The sequence below is a fragment of the Drosophila subpulchrella genome, chromosome 3L (assembly GCF_014743375.2).
Source record: "Drosophila subpulchrella strain 33 F10 #4 breed RU33 chromosome 3L, RU_Dsub_v1.1 Primary Assembly, whole genome shotgun sequence".
Lineage (NCBI taxonomy): Eukaryota > Metazoa > Arthropoda > Insecta > Diptera > Drosophilidae > Drosophila > Drosophila subpulchrella.
This window is the reverse complement of record NC_050612.1, coordinates 15,372,423-15,396,570: the sequence shown is the minus strand read 5'-3', so window position 1 is coordinate 15,396,570 and position 24,148 is coordinate 15,372,423. Positions and strand designations below refer to the sequence as shown.

Genomic DNA, 24,148 nt, shown 5'->3' with positions numbered 1-24,148 from the left:
TATTAAGAGATCCACATTTTTAAGTAGCTACCCTTCTGCATAAGTCTAACTAACCAACTAATCCAAAACCCTAACAGAACTGTTAAAATATAGGAAGCATCACTTCACACCCATCTTAAATATAACAAGAAAATGCTATATACTTGTACGATCTACGTCATTTATTTGGCCATCAGACCCTTGAGCAGGTCATCCATGTCCGTTTCGGTTTCGACATTTTTGAGTAGGAGCAGGACCTGGGCCTCCATTTCGCAGAGGATGGCTGGCTTCTGGTAAGTTATAATCAGGGTGTTGAACTGGTGGTGCACAGAGAGGCTCTCCTGCGCGGGTTTGACCCCACAGCGGTCCAGGTCCGGAATGGGGATCACTTTGTAGTACTTCTTGTTCGAGGTGCGCACGATTATGGCGCGCTTTTCAGGATCGGCGGTTACATTGTAGATGTCCAGGGAATATGGCATGTTGCGGATGCGCCACTCGATGTTCTTCTTGGTGATCCGTTTGGTGAGGAGGGGAGCAGTGTTGCTCTCCCGCAGGGTGAAATCCCCGCCAGAAATCGAGTCTGCATCGTCGCCAACGCCCTGAGATTTGTTTCCCGACCAATTCAGCTGACGGGGCTCCTCGCCCAGTTCGATTTCCCAGTCCGACTCGCCCATTATCTTGTTGCTCTTGGACTTCCAGGCCCTCCTCTGCACGATTCCCGTGTCCATGTTGTACTCCTCGGCCATTTGCCTGCCGTCCGGAAACTTATAGAGCACCTTGCGTGCCCGCCCGCTCATCATGGAGTTCTTCTCCGCCGACTGCAGGTAGTTCAGCCAGTTCTGGTAGGACATCTCGGGGGATTATCTGTTTCCGTTTCCGGGGATTAGAAATTGAGAGCTGAACTGATTCTTATTGGGGGAGAAAATTTAAACGCACATTTCGGTGGCAACCTGGAAACCTGGCAACCCGGCTGTCAGTTTGTTTACATCGCAAACAGGGCTGCCAACGTGTGCGGTGATTTGAAAAAGTATTTTTCTGGCTTTTTTATCTTAACAAAACCGTTATTTATAAAATTTATGTCAGGAAATATTTCTTTATAAAAATAAATTCTTATTTTACTAAATCCAGCATAACAAGATCAATTAGGTTTTACTTGCCTTAAAAATTTCAAATACATTTTACGACATATTAACATAACTAAAATATGTTCGAAAAATATCTAAATATTAAAGGTTTTGGATTATTAATTTTTATTTTAATATTTTAATGTTTATTTTAATAATTTGCATTTTTTTATAGGATTGAAGAATAAATTCATGAGTTTGTCTTAAAGTTATACTTATACTTACAAAATACTTTTTCCAAAATCTTAACATAACAAAAAATATGATCGAAAAATATTTAAATATCGAAGGATTTACATTATTAATTTGTATTTGAATATTTTAATGTTTATTTTATCAATTTGCATTTTTGAATATGTTTGTCTTAAAGTTAATTAATTTCCTGTTAGCTATTTTTCTGGCTATTTAATTTACAGCTAATTGCCTAGCTCGAGTTGGCAGCCCCGTCGGCACACAAAAAAAAACAGAGTTGACGTGGCCGCGCAGTGACTACATAAAATATTCGCATATTTCATCACGGCAGCGATTTAATTATTGCTATTTAAAGTAAGCAGCAGGCTCTCCGGCCGTAGTTTAAAAATAGCCACAAGATCGCCAGTCCGGAATCCGTAAAACTACCAGCTAACTTGGACACATTTTTTAGGCACATTTGCAGACGGCAGACGTGAAAAAGTGAAACTCGAAATCGAAAAACGGGAATTAATTAAAAATCAAAAATGAGTTTGGTTTGGACTTTGATCGCTGGATTCCTCTACGCGGAAATCGCCCTGGTCCTTCTTCTGGTCCTGCCCGTGGCAAGTCCCTACAAATGGAACCGCCTCTTCAAGTCCAAGTTCCTGTCCATGCTGGGCCAGCAGGCGCACTTATACTTCTTCCTGATCATGGGACTCCTCGTCATCTTCCTCCTGGAGGCCATTCGCGAGATGAGGAAGTACTCCAACTATGAGCAGAGCGGAGAGGTGCACCTGAACGTGGAGATGCAGCACAGCATGAAGCTGTTCCGCGCCCAGAGGAACTTCTACATCTCCGGGTTCGCCATCTTCCTGGTCCTGGTCATCCGGCGACTGGTCTCCCTGGTTTCAGCCCAGGCCAACCTGCTCGCCCAGAGCGAGGCCTCCATGAAGCAGGCCCAAAGTGCCACCGCGGCCGCCAGGTCGCTGATGGAGGACAAGAAGACCGAGAAGGCCAAGGAAGCCGGCGAGGACACCACTTTGATCGAGGTGAGTCCGTCTGTTTACCACCTGCATCCGATCCCCAGGAATGGCATGTCTAGAGAGCTAACACATAAGACTTTGGAGTTCAATTGGCTACTACCAGCTGTAAAGATATGGCAATGCATATAGAAGGTGTGGTCAAAACATAGGGTAGTCATGTAGTCGATAGGAAGAAAGTAAATTAAAATTCGTAAATTCAATGCTTTCTGCAAAAATGTCCATGGTAATATTATAGATTCATGTGACAACTATGATTTCTAGTCAATTTTCTATAACTTAAATATCGATTCGGTTTATAACGACTGGTCTTATCTTAAACATATACCAAAAGCAGTCATTAAGATAAAATTTGGACATAGGATTACTTTTATTTTGACCGCAGCTGAACGTTATGAAACCACACCCAAACACAAAGTTGGGCCTTGAAACCATGAAGCCACTACTCGAAAGTTAAAACCTCTTGTTAACTCTTTAAACAGCTGTCAAGACTGCGGAGACGTGTGCAAGGACTCACCGCCCGAGTGTCCTAAGTATCCCCACCTAGAGCCCCCACCTCCTCATAACCATTCCCAAAACACCCGAACCGAAAAAAAACCCAATCGAAACTCAAAACGAAATCCGAATTTTGCAGCTCAACAAGCTGCGCGAACGCGTCCAGGAGCTCACCGGCGATCTGAACCGCGAGAAGAAGGACAAGGAGGCGGTCAAGTCACAGGCCGAGAGCCTCAACCGCGAGTACGACCGACTCACCGAGGAGTTCAGCAAGCTGCAGAAGAAGATCACCATCGGCGGAGCCGGAAACAAGGATGATTAAGCTCTCTGGAACCGAGTCCAACATTTAAATAACGATAAGACTTATAACGTGGCGGTGGGGCAGCGAAAGCAGGCACATTTAAAAAGATTATACACGATTTCAAATCGATAAAAAGCACACACATCTTAATGTTAATCCTCATACACACCTTTCTACCCATTGATAACGATAGTGGGGTTTATTGATAATGGCTCCCATTTGCGTTCGTTTCGCCTGAAATTCTTTGTATTTAATTCGTATGTGTTAAGTTTTGTTTGCCACAGTAACACACCCAAAAAGCGTCGTGGCTATTAAAAGAACAACCATAAAGTACTCCTCCAGATTCGATCGATTCGATGACTCATTATTCGGCGGATAGTCCACATCATGTCGGATTCATATCAGTGCAATGACGTCAGAGGGTAACCTGTTTGTTTAGCTGCCGGTCAATGGTCGATCAGAAATCGGTAGTATTTGATTAAGGGACTCAGATTGAACTATTTTTAATTTTGCTATAATTACTCAGAAATGTATTTGAATTTTCAAAAATAGTAAAATTTCAAGGAAGTAACTATGGGAATTATCTAGGCCTTCCTAAACAGTTTTTGTTAATGATAATTTTTAGGCTTCGTTATGAGGTTTTGATATAGAAAACAAACACAAGCCACTCGAACATTTTGATTGTCAGGTCTTTATAATAATAATAGGTACTAAAGATAAAAGTATTAATATTTTGCATTGCAAAAGTACTATCTTGTTTTGAATTCTAGATACTTGAGATAGGTTTTTAATATTAGATGACTGAATCTGTTCTCTAGAACAACCAATCAAATACTCTTTGGTTTCGTTAGCTTCAAAACTTTAATCACAAACAGGTCATATAAAAAGAGAGTATCAAAAAAATGTACTTTATAATTCTACTCCCACCAGAAGCTTACAGAGAAGCTGGGGGCCTCAGATCTCACATAGTGCCACCATTTGGGTGGCATGTACAAACAGTCGCCAGGTTGAAGGAGCAAGTGGTAGAACTTGACCTTCTCCACTAAAGGGTATGTGTCCAGATCCAGTTGAGAGACATCTATTTGGGATGTATTAGCTAGAAACTCGCTTTCGTGGGGATACAGATTCTCGGTATCTTCGGGAGCAGCCAATATAATCCTCTTGGAGCCGAATACTTGGCATAGTAAGTTATGCTTGGCATCGTAATGCATCGGTGATATGGTACCAGCTGGTCCCAGCCAGGCCTTTATGTCCACAGCTCCCGGGGGATCCTCTTTGCTTATGGAACAGTAGTCGGGAATGGATATGTCTCCTTTGAGAGCTGGTATCTGGGAGAAGAGTTCGTGCTGGGCGAGATATTCGATGTCCTGGTGGCTCTTACTCCTATCCCCCCCGAATTGCCTTTTTAAGAAGTCGCTGATCTTCACCAGCTGCTGCGACCACTCATCGCTGGCATAATTGGAACCTATTTCTATGGGCACCGTGCGATGCCCAGCCACTTGGAGAAGGTAATTGAGATCTAACCACTTATGCAGAGCAGGCCAATGTTGGATGGTGTTTAGAAGGAGTGTGGGTTGTCCTGCCTGAAAGCACTTTGTTTGGAACTCTTGTAAGCTGGGAGCTTCTAGTTGAGGTATATCACAGGTGCAGGATATTCGTTTTAATGACTCCAGAATTGGCAGGGTTCCGGAATTTTCCGGTCTCCCCTTATCCAGGTAATCCATCAAGGCGACTTTTAGTTCGCTCCAATCCTCCATGGAGCCTAATAGTTGAGCCTCATCCAGGATCCCACTGCATAGCTCCTTTTGAGCAGGACTCGAGCTCTCAAGAAGTAGGAAAAAAATCTAAGATATTTAATTTCAGTTAGTATAGCTTGGAATATATATCAAACGTACCTTAAAGTAGCAACCTATGGCGTATATCTTCCTGGTATTTAAAGGAACCCTGCTGAAGTGTCCTGTGTGTATGCGTTCCCAGTTTCTATCCACTAAAGCACATATAAGGTATCTGGTCTCCTCTTCCCCGGAATTTCCTTTAGATTGGAAGTTCTCCATGTAATCCGTGGCTGTTTTGAGTATGTAGCGTGCCTCGACTTCGCCCTGAATCACATTTTCTATATCCACCCATCGGGGAAGCAGCTTCGTCAGCTCCAAAAACGTAGAATCCATTGAATGTTTACAAACTTGTATTTGCTTATCTGAGTAGCCATATGTTTTATATTAGTTTAATATCGATAAAAGGGAAATGGTACTTCTATCGATGTTTGAATATTTAAGGAAATATTTTTATAATCATAAACCCAAAAAAAAGTTAAATCATATATGGTTTATGGGATTTATGAACATGAGGTAAAAATAGTAAAATTTTAATATTTTAAAACGATTACTTCTACGGTTTTAAAAAAAAGGATGTCAATAATTATATTTTGTATTTAAAAGAGCCACAGGTTCATTCCACAAGACAATGTTATTTTACTTATGCTTTCTTATTTAACTTTAGGTTAATAGAGTTTCCGGTTAGAAAACTCCTACTGCGACTTTTTTTTTTCGAATATTTGGAGTACGTCCTTTCAAAGCGAAGGTATTTTTTGCACTGGCACGAAATTTAAGTAAGTTCAGAGCTTTTCAAAGGCGGAGTTGAGCTCCGAAAGCCCCACAATAGTTTGTCTGCACTGAAGTGCCACTAATTACGGGTTTTGGGCTAAGCTGGCCAGGTAAACAACAATTATGAGACATGCCCGTGTAAAACGGGGATTACTGGAGGTCAGACTTGACCAGCATGTCGAAGACGTCGGATAACATCCTGAAGCACCTGAAGGTGCGTCGCCAAAAACAAAAGGCTATTTTGGCCATGCGATGGCGATGTGCCCAGGGAGGATTGGAGTTCGAGCAACTGGACACCTTTTATAGAGCCATCAGGCCATGTAAGTGAACAGAAATTTCGGGTTCCACAGAAATGATTTGGATTTATAAATCACTTGTAAATGGTCTGAAAAAAATGGTACTTTTTATTAGACACATTGAAAAGTAAATTAAAAACAAAATAGAGTTATTTTTGTAAATAAAATATTTGCCTCAGATCTTTGTGTGGCCCAGTTTTTCGGCATTATGCCTTTGTCCAATATCCTGAGTCGCGATCCCCAGGACGTAAAGTTCAAAGTGAGGAGTTTTGGCCTGGGAGTCACTGGTCTCTTCCTCTTACTCGGTGGAATAAAGACCTTAATCGGTGCAAATGTTCTCTTCAAGGCTGGACTAAATGCCAAAAATATGGGTGAGTTTGGGAAGACATATCTTGTTTTATATCTTAATCTCATTAAAAAATAGTTGGCTTGGTTTTCCTTATCGTGGGCATGGTCAACTGGCTGAACTTCGTGGGATTCGCTCGGTCCTGGTCGCATATAATGTTACCCTGGAGCTCCTTGGATATACTGATGCTATTCCCTCCCTATAAACGTTGCAAGCGGAGCCTTCGGTCAAAGGTCAACGTGATTATACTAAGCGTGGGAGTTTTGGCAGTGGGTAAGTTACTTAAATGATTCCCCGAATTGTTTTCTGGAAATCCGAAAGCCTTTTTAGGGGATCATATGCTGTACTATGCCTCTGGATATTGCAGTTACAGCATGCACGTTTGGCAGTGCTATTCGAACCAGTCACAGATTACCTTCGACATTTATTTGGAGAAGGAGTTTTCGGACATAATGTTTCTCCTGCCTCTTAACGTTTTCTCTATGTGCTATGGATTTGTGAGGATACTTTAAATTGCTGCTAAGGGTGACTAAAAGTATGCTATGATAAATATTACTTTATAATTGTTGCATACTTTTAGCCACCTATACTGGTATCTCCATTTATTTTTTTATTATTCTTTTTAGTGGTTAAACGGATCATTTACCTTTTTATGGAACTTTATGGACATCTTCATAATGATTACTAGTATAGGATTGGCACAAAGATTTCAGCAATTTGCTGAGAGAGTGGGCGCTTTGGAGGGACGTGTAAGATAGCCTTGAAAATAGTTTGAATAATTTTAGGTTATCAACTTTTCCATTTAGCATGTTCCGGATGCCCTGTGGTACGATATCCGACGGGATCACATACGGCTGTGTGAGCTGACCAGTTTGGTGGATGCCAGCATGTCGAATATAGTCTTCGTATCCTGTGCGAATAATGTATATGTGATCTGTAACCAGGCACTAGCTATTTTCACGTGAGTGATTCATTATAATCGTGGTTTCCACCGAAATTAAAGGTGTCTAAAAGTAGGCAGTGATAAACAGGTTTATCTTAAAAATATTTTGGGCCATGCTTTTAGACACCTTTTTAAGTGAATTAAAAGATAAAGTGCTTTTACCTTATATCTAAAATCGCTCAGCAAACTACGACATCCCATTAACTATGTGTACTTCTGGTACTCGCTGATCTTCCTGCTGGCCAGGACAAGTCTTGTTTTCATGACCGCCTCTAAAATACACGATGCCTCGCTTTTGCCCCTAAAATCCTTGTACCTGGTGCCCAGTGGTGACTGGACCCAGGAAGTCCAGAGATTCGCTGATCAGCTGACCAGCGAATTTGTTGGACTGTCGGGCTATCGTCTGTACTATTTGACAAGAAAGAGTCTCTTTGGGGTAAGCTTATTTAATGAAGAGTACTAGTATTATTACTATTATCCATCCTCACCAGATGCTGGCCACCCTGGTCACATATGAGCTTATGCTGCTCCAAATGGATGCAAAGAGCCACAAGGGTCTACGCTGCGGTTAAAAAAATTAAAGAAAAATAATTCTATTAATTTCATTAAATGTTTAAATATATGCATGTATTAATATTTATATTATTTTACTGCTGAAACAATGTTATAAAGGGAGTTCGTGTTTGGGTTCATCAAACTCACCCGATTCGGGTGGTTTTTAAATGGCCAGAAAGCTTCGCGGATAATTGGCCATTTGAAGTATCATTTCAATTTTCGGCCCAGCTGTCATTCATAGAGGGCGAATCCACAAATGGGAGGGCAACCAAAGTCGTTTGCCATTAGTTTCAATTATCTTACACATGTAGACAAACGTAATGTTGATGGCAACTCGATGAGTTTGGAAACAGAAGAAGGTGTTGGTAAAGTTACCCAAAACAGGAGATGGAGAACACAGAAAAACATAATTCGAGGATATCATTTAGGTTTGTTACCAAAATGTCCAAAAAAGATAATGTCCTATCTTTATATACATAGGAACTATGGATTTATTACCTAAACTTATATAAAAGGTAATGTTTTAGTATAACAGCAGCGTAGTTATAGTACGTTTAAATTCTGATTGGTAGATTTGAGAATTTCTTAGGGATGGGGATTGTTGTTCCAAAAACCATGTTCAATAATTTTCTAAAAGTAAAACGTTTCAACTAAACATGTTTTTATAATAATAATAATATCGAAAATAAATAAAAGTTCAATAAAATCTATTATATTATTTTTTCAAAATTAGATACATTTAAGATACATTTTTTTCCGTGTGGGTGAAGTTAACAAAAATCAGGAGGAGGAGAGAAAACGGCGCACCAAACCGAAATGGCTTTTCAATTTCAGGACTCGGCCTTTGACACTTTGCCAATTAACACTTTCCTGGTTACCGCTTGCCATTTTTGTTTGTGATGGGGCCCAAGGAGCTCCTGCTCCGAAAGTCCTCCTAGGGGATCCCTTGGCCGCCCAGGAGGCAATTATCCTGTCAGGAAACTTTGTACGCAGCCGAAGCTGGTAGCAAAACAGAATGCCAGCAAAAACAAAGGCACCACTGCCGGCACCCTCGTTTCCGGACTGGCAACCCTTGAGCGGGTCTCCTGTTTGTTTTGACCCCAGCTGTCATGGCAACCGCTCGGAAATTAAAAAAAAAAACGAAAAACAGGAGAGCTGTTGTGCAAAATCGGGGAATAATTTCACTCAGAACGTGAGTAACCGCCGAGGAGCGAGGCCATGAGCCACCAGGATGAGCATGGACATACCAGAAACCGTATCCCTGCGCAAGTTCCGCGACTTTTCGGCGCGCCAGAAGCAGGAGCTCTATGAAACACTCCTCGAGCTGGCCGAGTCCATTGGGGAGCTGCCCAAGAAGTCGCTGAGGAAGACCCTGGAGCTCACCCTGGCCGTTTTGCAGTACAAGGGTGAGCAGGTTCAGCGGCTGCAGGATGGAGGCACTGGAGCTGGAACTGGAGGAGGACTATCCACCGACCGGCGCCTGCAGGACGAAAATGAGAAGCTGAAGCGCATGCTGCAGAAGCTGGAGGAAGAACGCGATGGCCTGAAAAGCAAGACCAAGGAGGTGAGATATGTGATATAATATGGTGAGGGGAATCCTTAAATAACCCCAGTATCTCATTAGTTGGGGGAGGAAATACGACAATTGGAGCTGCGCCTGAGAGAGGCGGCCCAGCAGGCCGAGATCAGCGACAAGGACTCATCGGATCCCCTGTCCGAGTTGGACAAACAGGAGCAGCTACTCCAGAACATCGACTCCAAGAACAAGCACATTAAAAGGCTCTTAAAGGAAATCGAGGTAAGATAAACCTACAAAAATTTTTCAAAATATAATCGAAGCAAGTCTACATTTAAGAATCGATGCACTGACAAAATCAGTCAGTCCTTAGCAATAAAATGAAGTAAACTAATTTCTTTCGGTTTTTGTAAAGCCTAGTTAAATTTATTCTAAGCCGTAAACTTTTTATTCAGTAGTTTCAACGGTAATGCAATTTGTATAACCCTTTTTAGCTAAATACTAAATTTGTTTTTATTTTCTTAGACGCTTCAAAACCAGAACATAGCCCAATCGAAGACCATAGTCCTGCACGAACGCGAACTGCAGAACATCAAGGCGAACCTAGTGCAATTGAGCCAGGACATCACCAAGGTGGAGCAGGAGCGCAAGTCCTTGAAGCAAAAGGAGCAGCAGCAGGGTCTTGAGATCACTCGTTTGGAGGGAAATGTCACCTTTCTGGAGGTGGAGCGCGAAAAGCAGGAGCTGGAAATGCGACAGTTCCTGGACAAATACGAAACGAAGTCCCTTTCATGGAGACAGGCTCTAGATGATCGGGACAGGGAGGTGGAGCGTCTCAGGAAACAACTGGAGGGCAAAAGCATTAACTCTCTTCAGACCAATTCTTCCAGTAGTCAGAGTCAACAGCAGGAGGAGCATATAAAATTGAGACATGTAAGAAGGAAATCGTATATAGCATTCATATTTTTGGCTTTAATGGACACAGTTCCTTGAATTCAAAACTTAACCTACTCTATGATCATTTAAATTAAATTCACTCTTTCGAATTGAGGTTCAAAATAATTATATATTTTTGAAACATAAAATGAATAACTTTTTAAGTTCTTAAGAAAAACCATACTATTTCTAGTAGTATTTCTAGTGTTGTTATTATTCGAATTTCAAAAACTGTTTGATTATTTTATTCGCTTTCAGCTTTTAGAATTCCGAGAACAGCGCATAGAGAAGTTGGAGGCGAAACTGAAAACGATGGCGGAGGAGATGGTCAGCTCCACGAAGGTGATGAACCAGTTGTGCCTGGAGAAGGAGCGATCCCAGGATCCGGAGCAGCCTCGAGCCTGCTGCCAGATGATCGAGGAGCGCCTCCGGGAGGCCAATGCCCGGAGTCAGCAGCTCTCGGAGATGCTGGAGGCCGCCGAGCAGGACAATGTACTCAAGTCCAAGCAGGCACTTCATGCCCTGAGTGCCCTGGAGTCCTACAAAAGGGACGAAGATGGTTTGGTTCCAGCCCTGAGACGCTGCTCGGGGTTGGAGCAAAAGCTGGCAGGACGCGAAAAGCAGCTGAGGAGCTACATCCAGGAATTGAATTCCCTACACGAAGTGGTCCAGGAAAACGAGCTGTTGCGACGCCAGCTCCACATTCCCGATGATGTGGTCATCCTGGCCAAAAATGTCCACTCCAAGCAGCGCAACAAGGACAAACAGATCGAGCGACTGACCCTTAAACTAAGGACCTCCGAGGAACTGCGTCTGCAACTCAAGTTGGACAAGAGTGAATTGAGGTATGACATCGTACATCTTTAAACTATTATTTTGGGCACAAATATGAGGCTAACTATAAATGACACTATATTTGTTGTATTATTTATATTTACCTATCCATTGATACCTTATTAATTCTCAGGCGTAAGCTCCTGGAGCTGCAGCAGGGTAACCCTCAGCCCATGAATGAATCCCTGCAGGCGCCGAGCGAAGTGGGTGAAGTTCCCCCAAGTGCTCCCTTGGAGAATTCCCCAAGACGTGGCCAAGGCGATGGAGCAGCCAGTTCCGAGATGCAGAATCGCTACGACGAAGTCCTGGCCGAGAATGAAACTCTACGCTCTGGGATGTACGAGATTCTGGAGAAGCTGAGGGAATATGATGGTGAGTGGTTAGGTCTTTAAATACTTATAAAATTTATAATATTTAATTTCCTTCCAGCTACCTCAGAGCACATAACCATTGATTCCGATCTATTGCGCCGCCTCATCGAAGCTCTTCCCAGTGGAACGGCCACTCCACAGCGTCTTCAGTGCCAACTGTTGGAGCTAAAAGCCCGGGAGGAGGCACTGCGTCAACTGCTCCAGCAGCAGAACTCCAGCGACTCGGAAACCGGCGAACTGTCTTCTGTGCAAAGCCTCTGCGATGTCCCAGAGATTGCAGAGGAGCAACCCGTTGAGGAGGATCCCGTTGTGAATACAGCCACCAGGCCAAGTTCGCCCACTGAAGCGACGGAGGGCTTGCAGCGTCCCACCATCCCAGATCCCGAAGTGGAACCCAGAAGCGAGGTCCTGGCAGAACTAACCATTCTCCGGAAGCATTACGAGGAACTGCGTCTCCACATGTCCGCCGATGGCAGTGAACTATTGAACCAAAATCAGCAGCTTCATGATAAGTTGATGATCTTGGAGTTGCAGTTGGAAAAGCAAGGATGTTCCTATAGCTATATGCGCAGGGATTACGATCAACTGCTCACTGAAACCAGAAAACTGGAACTCAGCTTTATAGAAGACAAGGCTGTACTAGCAAGACAATTAGAGCTTCAAAAGATTGAACTATTAAGAACTAAGGAGGAACTGGAGAGAATGTGTCGAAGGAATTTGTATACCCCAGAAGAGCAGCAAAAACTAGAGCAACGCAATGCCAATTTGAGCATGCAACTTGGTCAGGCGGTGGAACAAATGCTGGGGGAGCTGAAACCCCCGGAGATATGTATGGAGTATGGTATAATCAAGGATAACTATCAGCTGGATTATATCACAGCCGAGGATTTTGAGAAGCATCAACAGGAGTTGGCTGATTGGAGGAGCAAACAGGCAGATCTTCAAAGGGAAACCAAGCAGTTGGAGGGTCTGCTTCGCGTGGCCAATGAACAGGTGGGAGATTCTCCTTAATCTCTACTTACAGAAATACTAACCCTTCAACCCCTTTTAGATCCACTCCCAGCAGAAGCTACTCAATGATATCACAGACAACCACATCAACCTGCGTCATCTGGTTGCCGATCTTCAGAGCAGCTCCAACGAGAAACTAATGCTGGGCAAGGTACAAAGGGATTTGGATAGTGGTAAGTCCAATACTGCTAACCTCTTTCCAAGAACTTCTGGGTTCTGTTATATTACAAGCCATGGAGCCTTGTCAAGAGATTAAAATATATAGCTATAAAGCGTTCCATTATATTCTAGAATTTAAAAATGTATACAAATCATTGCAGTAAAAGCTGAGTGCTCCCGCTTGGAAACGGAGCGAGAGCAACTGCAGCAAAAGGCGGACTCCCTGCAAACCCAACTGGAGGCCAGCGAGTTATCCTTGAAGCAAGCTCAACAGGACTTCCAGCAAGAGCGCACCAATAGCGATATTAAGCACAAGTATAAACCAGTAATATATGTATAAACCATTTTGTAACTCAATCACTTTTATATCTTACAGATTCCTCCAGCATTCCTTATTTATGCTCAAAGACAAATATGCCAAATTCACTCCACTGGTCTTCCTCACCAACTTTGTGTTCGCCTACCAAAAGTTCCAACGTCGCCTGGAGGAGGAGCAAGTGCAGCAGCGGCAAGAAGACCACAGTGCCCTGATTGATGATGTAACCGACGTGGTTCAGAAGAAGATTTCACCCAAGGAGGAGAGTTCGCAGCAGCTGGTGAAGCTAATAAAGTCTGAAACCCAGACGAGACTCTTGGAACAGCGCTGCGAAATCCTGCAGGCCAAGCAGGAGGAGCTCCTTAGGGAACTGGGTGAACTGAGGATACGACAGGCCACCGACACTGAGCACTGGAGCACCATTGAGGCATTGTTCGGTAAAGGAGTCCAAAAAACCCACTCCAAGGTGGATGCGGAAACCAACACGGAGGCAGTGACTCCTCCTATTCCGGCCATGAGGAGGGCAGCCCAGCTAATAGACAGGCAATCATCGCCCATTGGATCGCCTCTGCGAAGACATCCGCACCTGGATACGGCCACCCAAACGCTGGAGCATCCAGTGAAGCTCTCGGAGACGGCAGTCCAAACTAATGGCATTCTCATCCAGCAGAATCAATCCGTTCAAACGGCGGATGCAGTGGAGGACAGCAGGAGGGAATCCCGTGAGGAGCTACAGAAAATGCAGGAAACGTAAGTACAATTAAGAATAATTAATGGTGATTGGGATTTGTGATATTTTATTATTAAATAAAAATTCATTTTCAAATCCTTATCCTAGGCTCCAGGAAGCCAATCAGCGCATCGAGGTTCTTGGCAAGCAGTTGGAGGCATCCAGATCGGAGAGCCGCGAGTCCGAGAGTCCCCACAGTGGAGTGGTGGAGAAGACCATACTGTCGTTCCACACCCTGCTCCTGGAGAAGGATCAGTCCATTCAGAAGTACCAGGATCTCCTGCAGACCGAGCGGGATCAGAGTCAGCAGGCCATCAGCAAACAGGCGGCTGAAAACGAATCTCTCAGAGCTACGGTGAATAACCTAAACTTCAACATCAAGACCAAGGATGCGGAGATTCTGGAGCTCAAGGGCAAGCTGGAACAGAGACCCAAGGCCGCTTTGGAGCGAGTCTCCTCGACCGACTCGACTTCCAATTCCGAGAACTCGGTTAATGAGCTGACGGATGAGAAGATTGAGGAACTCTTTGAAAGTAGCTCAGTGGATAGGCCCCCAGAAGAGGTGGAAGTGCAAGTGGGTGCGGAAGATCCAGTATCTCAAGAGCCAGAAGGTGAGGCGGAAAAACAGGATACGGAAGAGCTCAAGGAACTGCCCACGCTACACAAGCAAATCAAGGAGCTAAAGGACAAGCTGGAGTACAATGAAAAGAACCTTAAAACTAGAGAAGAGGAGGTGGATATATTGAAAGAAAAGTGAGTTTTGTACAGACCGCGAATTCTTTAGGATTAACCAAATTTATATTTTTTTAAACCAGGTTGAAACTCTGCCAGGAGCGGGAAAAATCCGTCGAGAGCCATGCGAGTCCGGAACTGGATCAGCTACGCGTCTTTCTGGATGAGAAAGATAAGCATATCAAGGATCTGATGGATACTCTCAAAAACTTCCATGTATTTATAAGTAATATAAACTTTGGGTTCTCTGAAATATATTTATTTTAATACTCTAGGACGACCAGCAGCGTTATATCAAGGACACTTCCAATTTCTCGGAGGATCAGATAGCCAAACTGGCTGCCGATCTCAATCGCACCGAGGCCACCAACAAGATATATCACACCCAAATGGAGGCACTGCGTCGCCAACTGACCAATGTCACCCAGCGCGAAAAGCAGGCCAGGGATCTCAGTCAGTCGCTTCGCCAGCAGTTGCTCAAACGACCCGTCGTCTCTATAAAGACGGAACTGAATGCCCGGGTGAAGAACGAGAACCAGCAGAAGAGAATCCAGCAGCTGGAGACGGATTTGGATGAGGCACGCGGTCAATTGCAGCGACAGCAGACCCTTCTGGAGGCCAAGCGCACGAGGAGCGCCAACGAGGTTCAACTTTGGGAGAAGCAGAAGAGATACCAGCAGCAGGCGGAGAAGACCAAGGCGAGATTGGAGGAAACCGAGTTGGCCCTGGACAAGACTCGAACCCTTCTGCAGGCAGCACGCACCACCATTGCCCGTTTGGAAAAGGACAAGCAAATAATGGAGTCCAAACTGGGAAGGAATGGTCCTTCAATGGGCTCGGGTTCCGGTTCAAGCAACCTCAAATGCTGCCGCACTCCATCCTGTCCGAATCTCCAGCATGTGGGTGTCAGCAAGTTCACCCCGTCTCCCTCGGAGAGTCCGGAAACATATACGGGTCCCAGCAGCGAGTGCAGTTCCCCGGCGCACCATCATACCCAGATCTTCGACCAGAGTCAGGCGGACCTCATACAGGCCCTCAAGTCCCGCATAGAACTGCAGCAGCGAAAGATCATCGCCATGGAACTGGAGGGCAGGGGCAGCAATGCCTTGACCACGGAGCTAGAGAAGATGCAGGAACGCTGCCAGGCCATCGAGGCCCAGAATATCCGACTGGAGGCCAGGAACCTCCAGCTGCAACTGGATTCGGATCTCTTGAGGCAGGGAGACAGCAGCGATCGGCTGCAGAAGAGGATCAAGCACTTGGAGGAGTGAGTATGATGAAGTATCCCCTATTTAAGCCATTTGATTAAATACAAATTCTTCGGAATTACATAAATTGCGAATTCTTTAGAGATAGACTTAAGACCCATTTCTTCTTTATACAGCTATATCCTTGCCCTGAAAGAGGAAATGGCCCGCAATGAGTCTCGTCGAGAGTTGTGCAAGTGCACTGGCCTGAAAGTAAGCACCAACCAGGGACAATCGGCGGAACAGACGATTCTGTCGCTGCGCAATCTCGTAGAGAAGTTGCGATCGGAGAACAAGTTCCTGAAAGATGGTCGACGTTCCACGGAGTCCAGGAGCTCCACGGATTCCACACCGGCGGATGCGGCTCGATTGCAGCAGCAAAATGGAGAATTGCTGGAGAAGATTAGCGCTTTGCAGCAGGAGCTCCAAAAGCGAACCAAGTGCAGCCAATGCGGTGGTCGTAGTAAGGTATGCACTATTCCATATACCACTTGCTGTCCCATTATTATAGTATTCTACACTTATAATAGGATGCTGCCAACGAGGAGCTCAAGTTCATCAAGGAGCAGCTGGTGAAGAAGACACAACTCCTCCAGAAAGCTAAAGTCCTCTTGACCCGTGCTGCCGCCAAGGAAAAAGTGTTGAGGGAACAGCTCGCCTTGTGGAAACGAAAGTGTTCCGAACTGCAAAACGTTCCAGTGATTGATGAAATTAGCGAATAACCAGTATTTCTCATAAGATGAATGTTGTACAGCAAAAGAAAAATAAAACTAACGTTTTTTTTCACTTTTCGTGGACTTTGAATTTTTGGCGCCCTTTTCAGAGTTGCCAGATCGAAGGGTATTAGTTGCCAAACAAGGTAATGGGAAATAGGAAATACAAGATTGTCGTGATTACTCACTTATTTTATAAATTTTTTAGAAGTCGGCGTATTAAAAATGATTTTATATTTATTCTTTTTTTTATAAAAAAATTTTAATTAATCTGATAGCTGTCAATCTTAAGTTTTTTAATCAAGAACTTTAAGTACCTTAAATGCGAACTACTGATACCAACTTTTCTTTTTAATATTGGTCTACAATATTTATAGGCCTCACAATTTAAGTTCATTTAAAAATAAAATAGTTAAAATAAGACAAGCTGATTTTTATCACAGTGAACACTTCACCAACTATCGCCCACCTTTAGACTAATCAATTTCTAAGAGTGGGAGTACCCCTGATGCCCCAGTAATCGGATGGAATTAACAACAATAAACACCGGCAATCAGAGTGAAATGATTCCCTAATTGGACTTTGCTATTCATTCTACCCAGAACATTTCCATCAAGATGTCGTACCAAGGATTCCAGCAACTTCTTGTGGAGCAGCAGGGCAAGCTGCTCGTCGTGAAATTCAACAACCCGAAAAAGAAAAACTGCATCAACAGGTTCACCTACCAGGAGATGACCCGGGTCTTGACCGAGGTGAACGACGATGAGGGAGTCAACCTGGTTGTTTTCACAGGCGTCGGCGACATCTTCACGGCCGGAAATGACTTGTCCCAGTCTTCCCAGAGCGACGATATCGACGCCTACTTCAAGCAATCCAATGCTACCTTTAAGGTAGGATATCGATATAGATATGTATTTTGTTATTTTATCATAATATGTATAACTTACAGGCTATGGTTCTGAGTTTTGTGAACTGTAAGAAGATAGTATTTTCCCTGGTAAACGGTCCAGCAATCGGAATCGGAGCCACCATTGTGGGGCTGTGCGATGTGGCCTGGTGCTCCGAAACGGTGAATTTTGATTTAACCTCCAATATTGGACCAGAATATAACCAGTTTATACCATTCTAGGCCTACTTCTACACCCCATTTACCAAATTGGGTCTAGTGCCAGAAGGTGGTTCCTCCTACATGCTGCCCTTGATCTTGGGTCGCTCCAAAGCATCGGAAACTCTCCTTCTCAACGAACCTCTGAGCGCCCAGGAGGCCTATCAGTTCAACTTTGTTTCACGCATCTTCAAGACCTCCGAATTGGATACGGTGATTTGGCCCAAACTGCGTCAGTATTCCGAGTTGCCCACCAACTCCCTTTTGCAAGGAAAACGCCTCATCAAGGAGGGATTCGTGGAGAATCTCATCAAAGCCAACGAATCGGAGTGCAAGCAACTACTCAAACAGTTCCAGCATCCGGAATTTTTCCAGGCCATCATGGACTTTGCCAGCCGTAAGGCCAAGGCCAAGTTGTAGATGATTTTAAGGTTCCATTATTATCTCAACCACGCCTCAGTGGTTAAAATTAAGCTGGCCTATTTTTAAACACAAAAGCTTTGTACATATGTTTATAATTATGAAAAAAGATTAGTTGATTTCATTTGATTTTATAAAACATACATCAATTCAAATGGACTTCTTTGCGGTTAGATTAAAGGTCTTATGGGTATAGTATGCTATACGCTCCTTGGCTAATCTTGTTTACTGTACATATACATATACGCTTTTCGGGAGTGCTGATTAAACCCTAAGCAAGAACAAATTTTGTGAATACTTCTTACAGCTACGGGTAAAATAATAATGCTGCAAAAATATAAAAATATTCAAATATTTTTAACTTGATAAAATTGATCCCACCTAAACTCATCCATCTGGCAACCCTCGAAAAATCCCCGCAGTATCGATTTTCCCGCTAAGTTTAAATTCAAATTCCATTCGCATTCATTTATAGTTCACTTTATTATTGCATACATACGAGTATTCGTTTATTAACATATCATTTGACCGATGCTTTCGTTCGTGTGGTTGTGTGTATGTATATAATATGTATATGACCGTATTGCACTTTATACTAGTTCAACATTGAGTAGTTCCCACAGGAGGTCTTCGGATCCTTGCTGCAAAAGCATGTGATAACGAACTTGCAGTGACTTAGATTACACTATGCTTTACATTCCTGTATCAACTAGATCTGGGCCAGGCCATAGACTCTGACCTCGTGAAATTCTGCTAGGGAAATTCGTTGGCCTCTCTCTCCAGGTTCTCAAATACACTCGAACTTAATCTTAGCTTAATCCTAGGCGTGCCTGCTCATGTACAAATTGATGATAGACGTAGAAACATATCTATAATAGCCAGTTAAACTTAGGCTGCGTTTTTAAGTTATTTCTAATAACTGCCCCATCCAATTTAGAATCTTTACAATTAATCAACAAAAAGTGCTACAGGAAAAACGATGTTGTCTCAATTTGTTTACTGCCCCTTAAGCTACCTTAGCTAAACTCCCCCCTTAAACTATGTAGCACAAGGAGTGCCATTAAATGTAGCATCACCAGGTTCCACCACGTGCTTCGGTTCCCAACCGCTCCGCCATGGTGCAGTTCCGCAAAGCTTTCGCCTGCAAGCAGATATGGATTCAGAAATAATACCCATTAATATTATTAATTATTATACCCAACTCACCATTCAGAATGTGCACCACTATGGTAAAGTTCTGGAACTCGCTGATGGAGCAGGTGTAGTTGCCAGAGTCCGTTTTACTGATCTTCGCTATCGAGAGCGTCGAGTTGGCTCCATCCTCCATCAGTTCCGTTTTGACGCTGAAAGGGTTTTGGTAGGATTTTAACTAAGGCAAGGTGACCCAAATATTGCTTTTCTGAGCACATCACATTTTCTATAAAATTCCGATCTGGGAACGGAATATTTCAAAAAGCTTATGATTCATTTCTCTATTAGTCAGAATTTTTAAAAATTTCCTTAAATTAGTTCCTGAAACAAGTGACCCAAAACGGTTACAGGTCCTAAGATGTTGAGGTATAATCTTTATAAACTTTCATTTTATTAACTTTATGTTTTAATATTTTCTTTTAAATTTTAAACAAGGTGAAGTCAATATGACATAATCCTGCTAGGCATAGGGCTGTCTTAAGTTTCCGGGCATTGTCTTGGCAATAAAGTGACCCCGATATTGCTCTAGACATGTATTTTTGGTTCGAATAAATCTTTAAAATTTAAAACATTGAGCCCAAAACGTACTATTTTAATATTTTCTGAAATTTTCCCGCTGCACCCACTCACCTCACTCCCCCGCGAGTTACGTCATAGTTGAGGATGCTGTCGATGTGCTTCCAATAGACCACAGAACTGGTCATGGCCACATTTCGCACCACACAAGACAGCTGCAGGGTGGAGTCTATCTCGTAGTACTTCTCCTGGAGCGGATCCCCCACCTCGTCCACTATCATTACTTTCGGAGCTGTGAAACCACTTCAATAAGTTCTCTACCTGGCGAATGTAAGAGTTCAATGCCTACCATTCACATGCAGGTTAATTTGAATGACGCGGGGCGGATGAGTTGAGATCTGGCACTCGTATATGGCCTCGTCGTCCTTTTTCACATTGGTAATCTTCAGTCGCCAGTTGTTGGGGTACTGGAACTCCATTTTGTAGCGCTCATCACCCGTGTACGTGTGCATGCCCACTGTCAGCAGGTCCAGGGCATTTCCATTACCATTACCACTGCCATTGGCCCCATCCTGCGGGTTGTGGCGCACCCAAGAGACCTGTTTGTTGGAGGAGACGATGAAGATGTTAACGGACATTTTGTCCTACGTTTTTTCATATAAATTTAGAAACAAATTTCTAATCTGCTATATGATAAAGACGAAGTCCATTGCTTATATACAAAATTTGTATAATTCAAATGATGGCGAAATATGCTCAAAAGATAATGTCAGTTATAAATGGGTCTTTATATATGAATGCAAATTAGGAGAAAAGAAAGTTAAGACGAACGCTTCAAATTTAATATTCTATTTAATTGCTTTTGATAAAGTATCCATCTTACAGTCTTATCCTGCAGTAGTGAGATCCTGCAATTTAGGTGGATGCTGGAGCCCGCTTGCACGGTGAGATTGGTGGCCTGACCAACCCGCTGCACATCCTCAAAGTGGGGACCATACCTGCATACATATACGAAAAATATTGGTATCAATATCAACATTGAAATATATTTATATCAGTGGCGGATCCAGGATTTGGTTGTGACGGGAAAATATACAAAAGAATTTGTTAAGTAGGAATACAAATTTTGGAAAAAAATACTACAAATTAAATGTAATACCCCATTTACATATTTTTTACTTCTACTTGTTTGCACTATTGGGGGAAATATCCCCCGTATACTCCCATGGATCCGCGCCTGATTTATCTTAGAGAAATTTGAAAAATATCTTCAAAGTTTCTAAGGATCATTCTAAATTTCAATATTTAAATCCTTTAGTTGGTTTATTCCTGCTCTTATCTCGAATACTTCACTGGAATAAGAGTTTTCCAAATCTTTCAAAATAAAGTAGTTTAGAATATGTTTTCTTTGAAAAAATCGTCTAATTATACAGATAAGATTGTTGTACATTGCAAATGACTTTAAAATACTTTATAAAATAAATTAAGTCAGTCCATATAATGTTATATAAAAAACTGTCTTAAAATCATTATAACGTTATCATATCATATTTATTCCGGCGAATACACATGTTCAGATCCCAGAGATCTCACCGAACTCACCTCTGATCGTGATGGTGATGCTTGTTGGCCGACGAGAACGTGTCGAAGATGTAGTTCAACATGGGTGCATCCGTTTTCTGGCCCTTGGACAGAGGATGCTTGCTGTCCACCTTCACGGCGGAGTTGCGAACGTGGCCGGTGCTCCGGTTCCTCGCCGGCTCTGTGGGCGTGGCCAAGGAGGCGGAGGCGTTGGCGCTCGACGAGTTGCCGGATGAAGTGGTGGCCACCGTGGCCGGCACTAAGGCATTTACATTCTGGCTGCCAATCTGCTGGAAGGAGCCGTTCTTCTTGTGCCCAGAGGGATCGGGATTTGTCCTTGGGGAGACTGTGCCCGATCCTGCCTGCAGGGATAACGACTCCAGATCCTGGCCCCGGCCAGGGCTATCCTGTTCCAGGATCGCCTCTGTGGAGGTCAGACCCTCTGGGATGACGTAATCGGCATCCCCGCCATCGTCATCCGAATCCTCTGGAAAGGAGTTATCGATTTCATTCGAATATGGGTTTTGATTTTGCGACAGAGACAGACAGACGGAGATGTGGGCGAAAGTTGAGAATTGATGACATGCCTCAGCCACTCAAGTGTGTATACAGCTGTGTTCAGAATAATAGCATCAGATCGATTTTCATTTAAAATTACTTATTGCCTTCTGCCTTTGAAAAAAACCTTTAAGTGTTTTATATTTGTGAAAATGAATGTGAACTTGTATGCTTTTTAGCCGTAAAGGTAAAATGTTCACAAACTTAAAAAGTTAAAATATTATTTTTGAAATACCACTTGTTTATACATTTATTTAAGTATAAAAAAAATCTTAACTCAGAAAAATTGTATAATATATATAATATAATTTTGGTATTTACAAAGTTTGATCAATTCGCATTACAATGACTTTCTTTTGCAGATTAATATATTATTCTTTTGAACATTGCTGTATATGGAAATGCCAAGTTGGCCGATAAGTGTTGGGATGTTTGTTTGTCTGTTCCAAATACACTGAAACCTCCGGGGACTAAACAAATGCCAAGTTTGCTTCTCCCAAAGTCAACAAAGAAATCTGACGTATTGATATTTATCAAAGCCAATTTCCGCGTCTTGCAAATCTAATTTATTGCTTAAAGCTTTCGATGCGACTAAGTCCATAGCATAAACAAAACATTTAAAATAAAAAGAATATATTATATCTTTAAAAATATTTTGCTAATTGTTAATCAAATTGTTTATTATTTTTTGACCGAACCACCATTAATAAATCTATATACATCTATGGTCACAACAAAAAATACCCAGACAGGTAATATAATATATTTCATATCTTTGAAAAGTTGTGTAAAACATTCCGCAAAGAAACGTTTTATTTGATTTCCAATCTCTAAAGATTTCTATGGCACAATTGTAGAGAAAATTTTATGCCTAAGGAAATTAACTTAAAAAAGAATGAAAATTTTTTTTTTGTGAATCGTAAGTCCAAATACCTACTGAAGGAGAAGAAAATTGACCAAACATCCTTTTATTAAGTTCTACAGAATATCTTAAGATTTATTTCAGTTCCCATTACCATTTTATAAAAATAAAAAGAATAAATAAAGCTTTAACGAGAACAGGATTTTAGGAACCGGATTCAACTCCAGATATAATTCCATACATACATATATCTAAAATAAACAAGTTTGAAATATCCATAAGAAAACTGTTTTACTTAAAAGTGCACAATAAACTGATGTAAATTACTCCCACAAAAAAAACCCTGGCCATATTTCTAGATTTAAATAACCCTAATTGTGGTGACCTCCTTTTCGAAACCATAACTTTCAGTGCCTGAGAGAGGTGTCCTATCAAGCGATTGAGTCAAGGATATGTGGAATTGCGAGACGTATTTTGGACACCAGTCCGAAGACAATGCCTGCGAGCCAACTGAGTCAGCAGGATAATTGAAAACCAATTATATAATTATGCATTAACCGCAGCTCAAAGCTAGCAAGTAGCAATTTCGCAATTTGCCTACCGTAACTACTCCGTAACGTGGACACCTGGATGTGGGCGTGGGCGGGGGCAGTGGGCGTGGCCGCGGTCGATTGCAGGGGAACCTTTGATGTTTCCAGGGGTTCCAGGCCCTGAATCCTGCTGTTAAGCGTGTCGTAAATGGTCTTGCCCTGAACAAATCCGCCGCCCATGATCGTGGTGATGAGTAGGAGCAGCCCGATCAGATTGTAAATGGAACATTCGAGGTGAAGGTCACCCCCGGATGATGAGAACTTGGTGGCTGCAGTCGTTGATTTAGTTCTGGGTCGCGTTTTTGCAGCTGGTTCATTCAAACGCATTTTGCAGTCTGGCGTAGTCGGCTCTAACAAACTGCATTGGACTCGATTTCTTTATCGCCGACTTTTACTTTTTTGGGGTCACCTTTTCTTTTCCTTTTTTGGGGTCACCTATGGCGTCTCACGCACTTTGGCCATTTGTTTTTTCTTTCCGTTCGGGAGTCACGTAAATATCAACTTGATTAATTCACATAGAGCAGGGATATCCTTATTGATTAGCTTAATATGTGTGCTCTAGGAACGATCGTTAGGATGAACTGCACTCTTGGTTGTTTATGGGTAAAATATTTGGTATTCACATATTTTCGGGACTCACTGGCACACCCGTTAATAGAATGCACATGGGAACAGAACAAGGACACAAGGATTGGATCTGAAGTTGGATCTGAGGGCAATGCATTTGGCATTTGGAGACCCTTAGTCCTCATGCATTCTTCAGATGGACCACCGAAACGAAGGCGAATCGCAGGGACGGTTTCAACTGCATCACGTACAAAATAGACGACCGATTTTGTCGTAATCGGGGAATCGGAATTCTCGGCATCCGGTTCTCTGCGAGGAACGTCTACGCGATTGAAGACTC

The 24,148-nt window shown here is 42.8% G+C and overlaps 7 protein-coding genes across 9 annotated transcripts; 4 read left to right on the top strand and 3 right to left on the bottom strand.

The window, feature by feature from the left end:
- Positions 1–140: 140 nt before the first annotated feature.
- LOC119554940 (protein DPCD) lies at positions 141–966 on the bottom strand. Its single transcript, XM_037866049.1, has 2 exons — positions 916–966; positions 141–843 (listed from the first exon to the last, which is right to left on the bottom strand). The coding sequence occupies exon 2, from the start codon at positions 828–830 to the stop codon at positions 162–164; it is 669 nt and encodes a 222-aa protein (XP_037721977.1). The 5' UTR covers positions 831–843; positions 916–966; the 3' UTR covers positions 141–161.
- Positions 967–1,536: 570 nt separating this feature from the next.
- Positions 1,537–3,462, top strand: LOC119554355 (B-cell receptor-associated protein 31). Its single transcript, XM_037865222.1, has 3 exons — positions 1,537–1,649; positions 1,747–2,323; positions 2,949–3,462. Exons 2-3 carry the CDS (start codon positions 1,820–1,822, stop codon positions 3,129–3,131), a joined length of 687 nt encoding a protein of 228 aa, XP_037721150.1. The 5' UTR covers positions 1,537–1,649; positions 1,747–1,819; the 3' UTR covers positions 3,132–3,462.
- A 495-nt stretch (positions 3,463–3,957) lies between these two features.
- LOC119554354 (bifunctional peptidase and arginyl-hydroxylase JMJD5) lies at positions 3,958–5,321 on the bottom strand. 2 transcript variants are annotated; one of them, XM_037865220.1, is made up of 2 exons: positions 5,006–5,321; positions 3,958–4,954 (listed from the first exon to the last, which is right to left on the bottom strand). In XM_037865220.1, the coding sequence occupies exons 1-2, from the start codon at positions 5,276–5,278 to the stop codon at positions 4,028–4,030; spliced, it is 1,200 nt and encodes a 399-aa protein (XP_037721148.1). In that variant the 5' UTR covers positions 5,279–5,321; the 3' UTR covers positions 3,958–4,027. The 2 variants fall into 2 exon arrangements, with proteins under 2 accessions (XP_037721148.1, XP_037721149.1); XM_037865221.1 differs by having other exon boundaries at positions 5,020–5,143.
- A 327-nt stretch (positions 5,322–5,648) lies between these two features.
- On the top strand, positions 5,649–7,870 carry LOC119555413 (gustatory receptor for sugar taste 61a). The gene is made up of 8 exons (XM_037866771.1): positions 5,649–6,033; positions 6,189–6,380; positions 6,434–6,628; positions 6,686–6,852; positions 6,982–7,104; positions 7,162–7,316; positions 7,482–7,734; positions 7,790–7,870. Exons 1-8 carry the CDS (start codon positions 5,889–5,891, stop codon positions 7,868–7,870), a joined length of 1,311 nt encoding a protein of 436 aa, XP_037722699.1. The 5' UTR covers positions 5,649–5,888.
- Positions 7,871–8,980: 1,110 nt separating this feature from the next.
- On the top strand, positions 8,981–16,454 carry LOC119553140 (centrosomal protein cep290). Of its 2 annotated transcripts, XM_037863337.1 has the most exons (14): positions 8,981–9,417; positions 9,478–9,651; positions 9,895–10,302; positions 10,564–11,150; positions 11,273–11,511; positions 11,569–12,503; positions 12,562–12,694; positions 12,842–12,995; positions 13,057–13,746; positions 13,835–14,479; positions 14,542–14,674; positions 14,734–15,725; positions 15,843–16,173; positions 16,236–16,454. In XM_037863337.1, the coding sequence occupies exons 1-14, from the start codon at positions 9,085–9,087 to the stop codon at positions 16,425–16,427; spliced, it is 5,946 nt and encodes a 1,981-aa protein (XP_037719265.1). In that variant the 5' UTR covers positions 8,981–9,084; the 3' UTR covers positions 16,428–16,454. The 2 variants fall into 2 exon arrangements, with proteins under 2 accessions (XP_037719265.1, XP_037719267.1); XM_037863339.1 differs by lacking the exons at positions 8,981–9,417; positions 9,478–9,651 and adding an exon at positions 9,744–9,835.
- A 480-nt stretch (positions 16,455–16,934) lies between these two features.
- LOC119553345 (enoyl-CoA delta isomerase 2) lies at positions 16,935–18,098 on the top strand. The gene is made up of 3 exons (XM_037863681.1): positions 16,935–17,308; positions 17,368–17,487; positions 17,548–18,098. The coding sequence occupies exons 1-3, from the start codon at positions 17,036–17,038 to the stop codon at positions 17,941–17,943; spliced, it is 789 nt and encodes a 262-aa protein (XP_037719609.1). The 5' UTR covers positions 16,935–17,035; the 3' UTR covers positions 17,944–18,098.
- A 325-nt stretch (positions 18,099–18,423) lies between these two features.
- LOC119554991 lies at positions 18,424–24,146 on the bottom strand. Its single transcript, XM_037866129.1, has 7 exons — positions 23,253–24,146; positions 21,253–21,718; positions 20,534–20,648; positions 20,000–20,249; positions 19,765–19,942; positions 19,150–19,286; positions 18,424–19,084 (listed from the first exon to the last, which is right to left on the bottom strand). The coding sequence occupies exons 1-7, from the start codon at positions 23,566–23,568 to the stop codon at positions 18,960–18,962; spliced, it is 1,587 nt and encodes a 528-aa protein (XP_037722057.1). The 5' UTR covers positions 23,569–24,146; the 3' UTR covers positions 18,424–18,959.
- Positions 24,147–24,148: the final 2 nt, after the last annotated feature.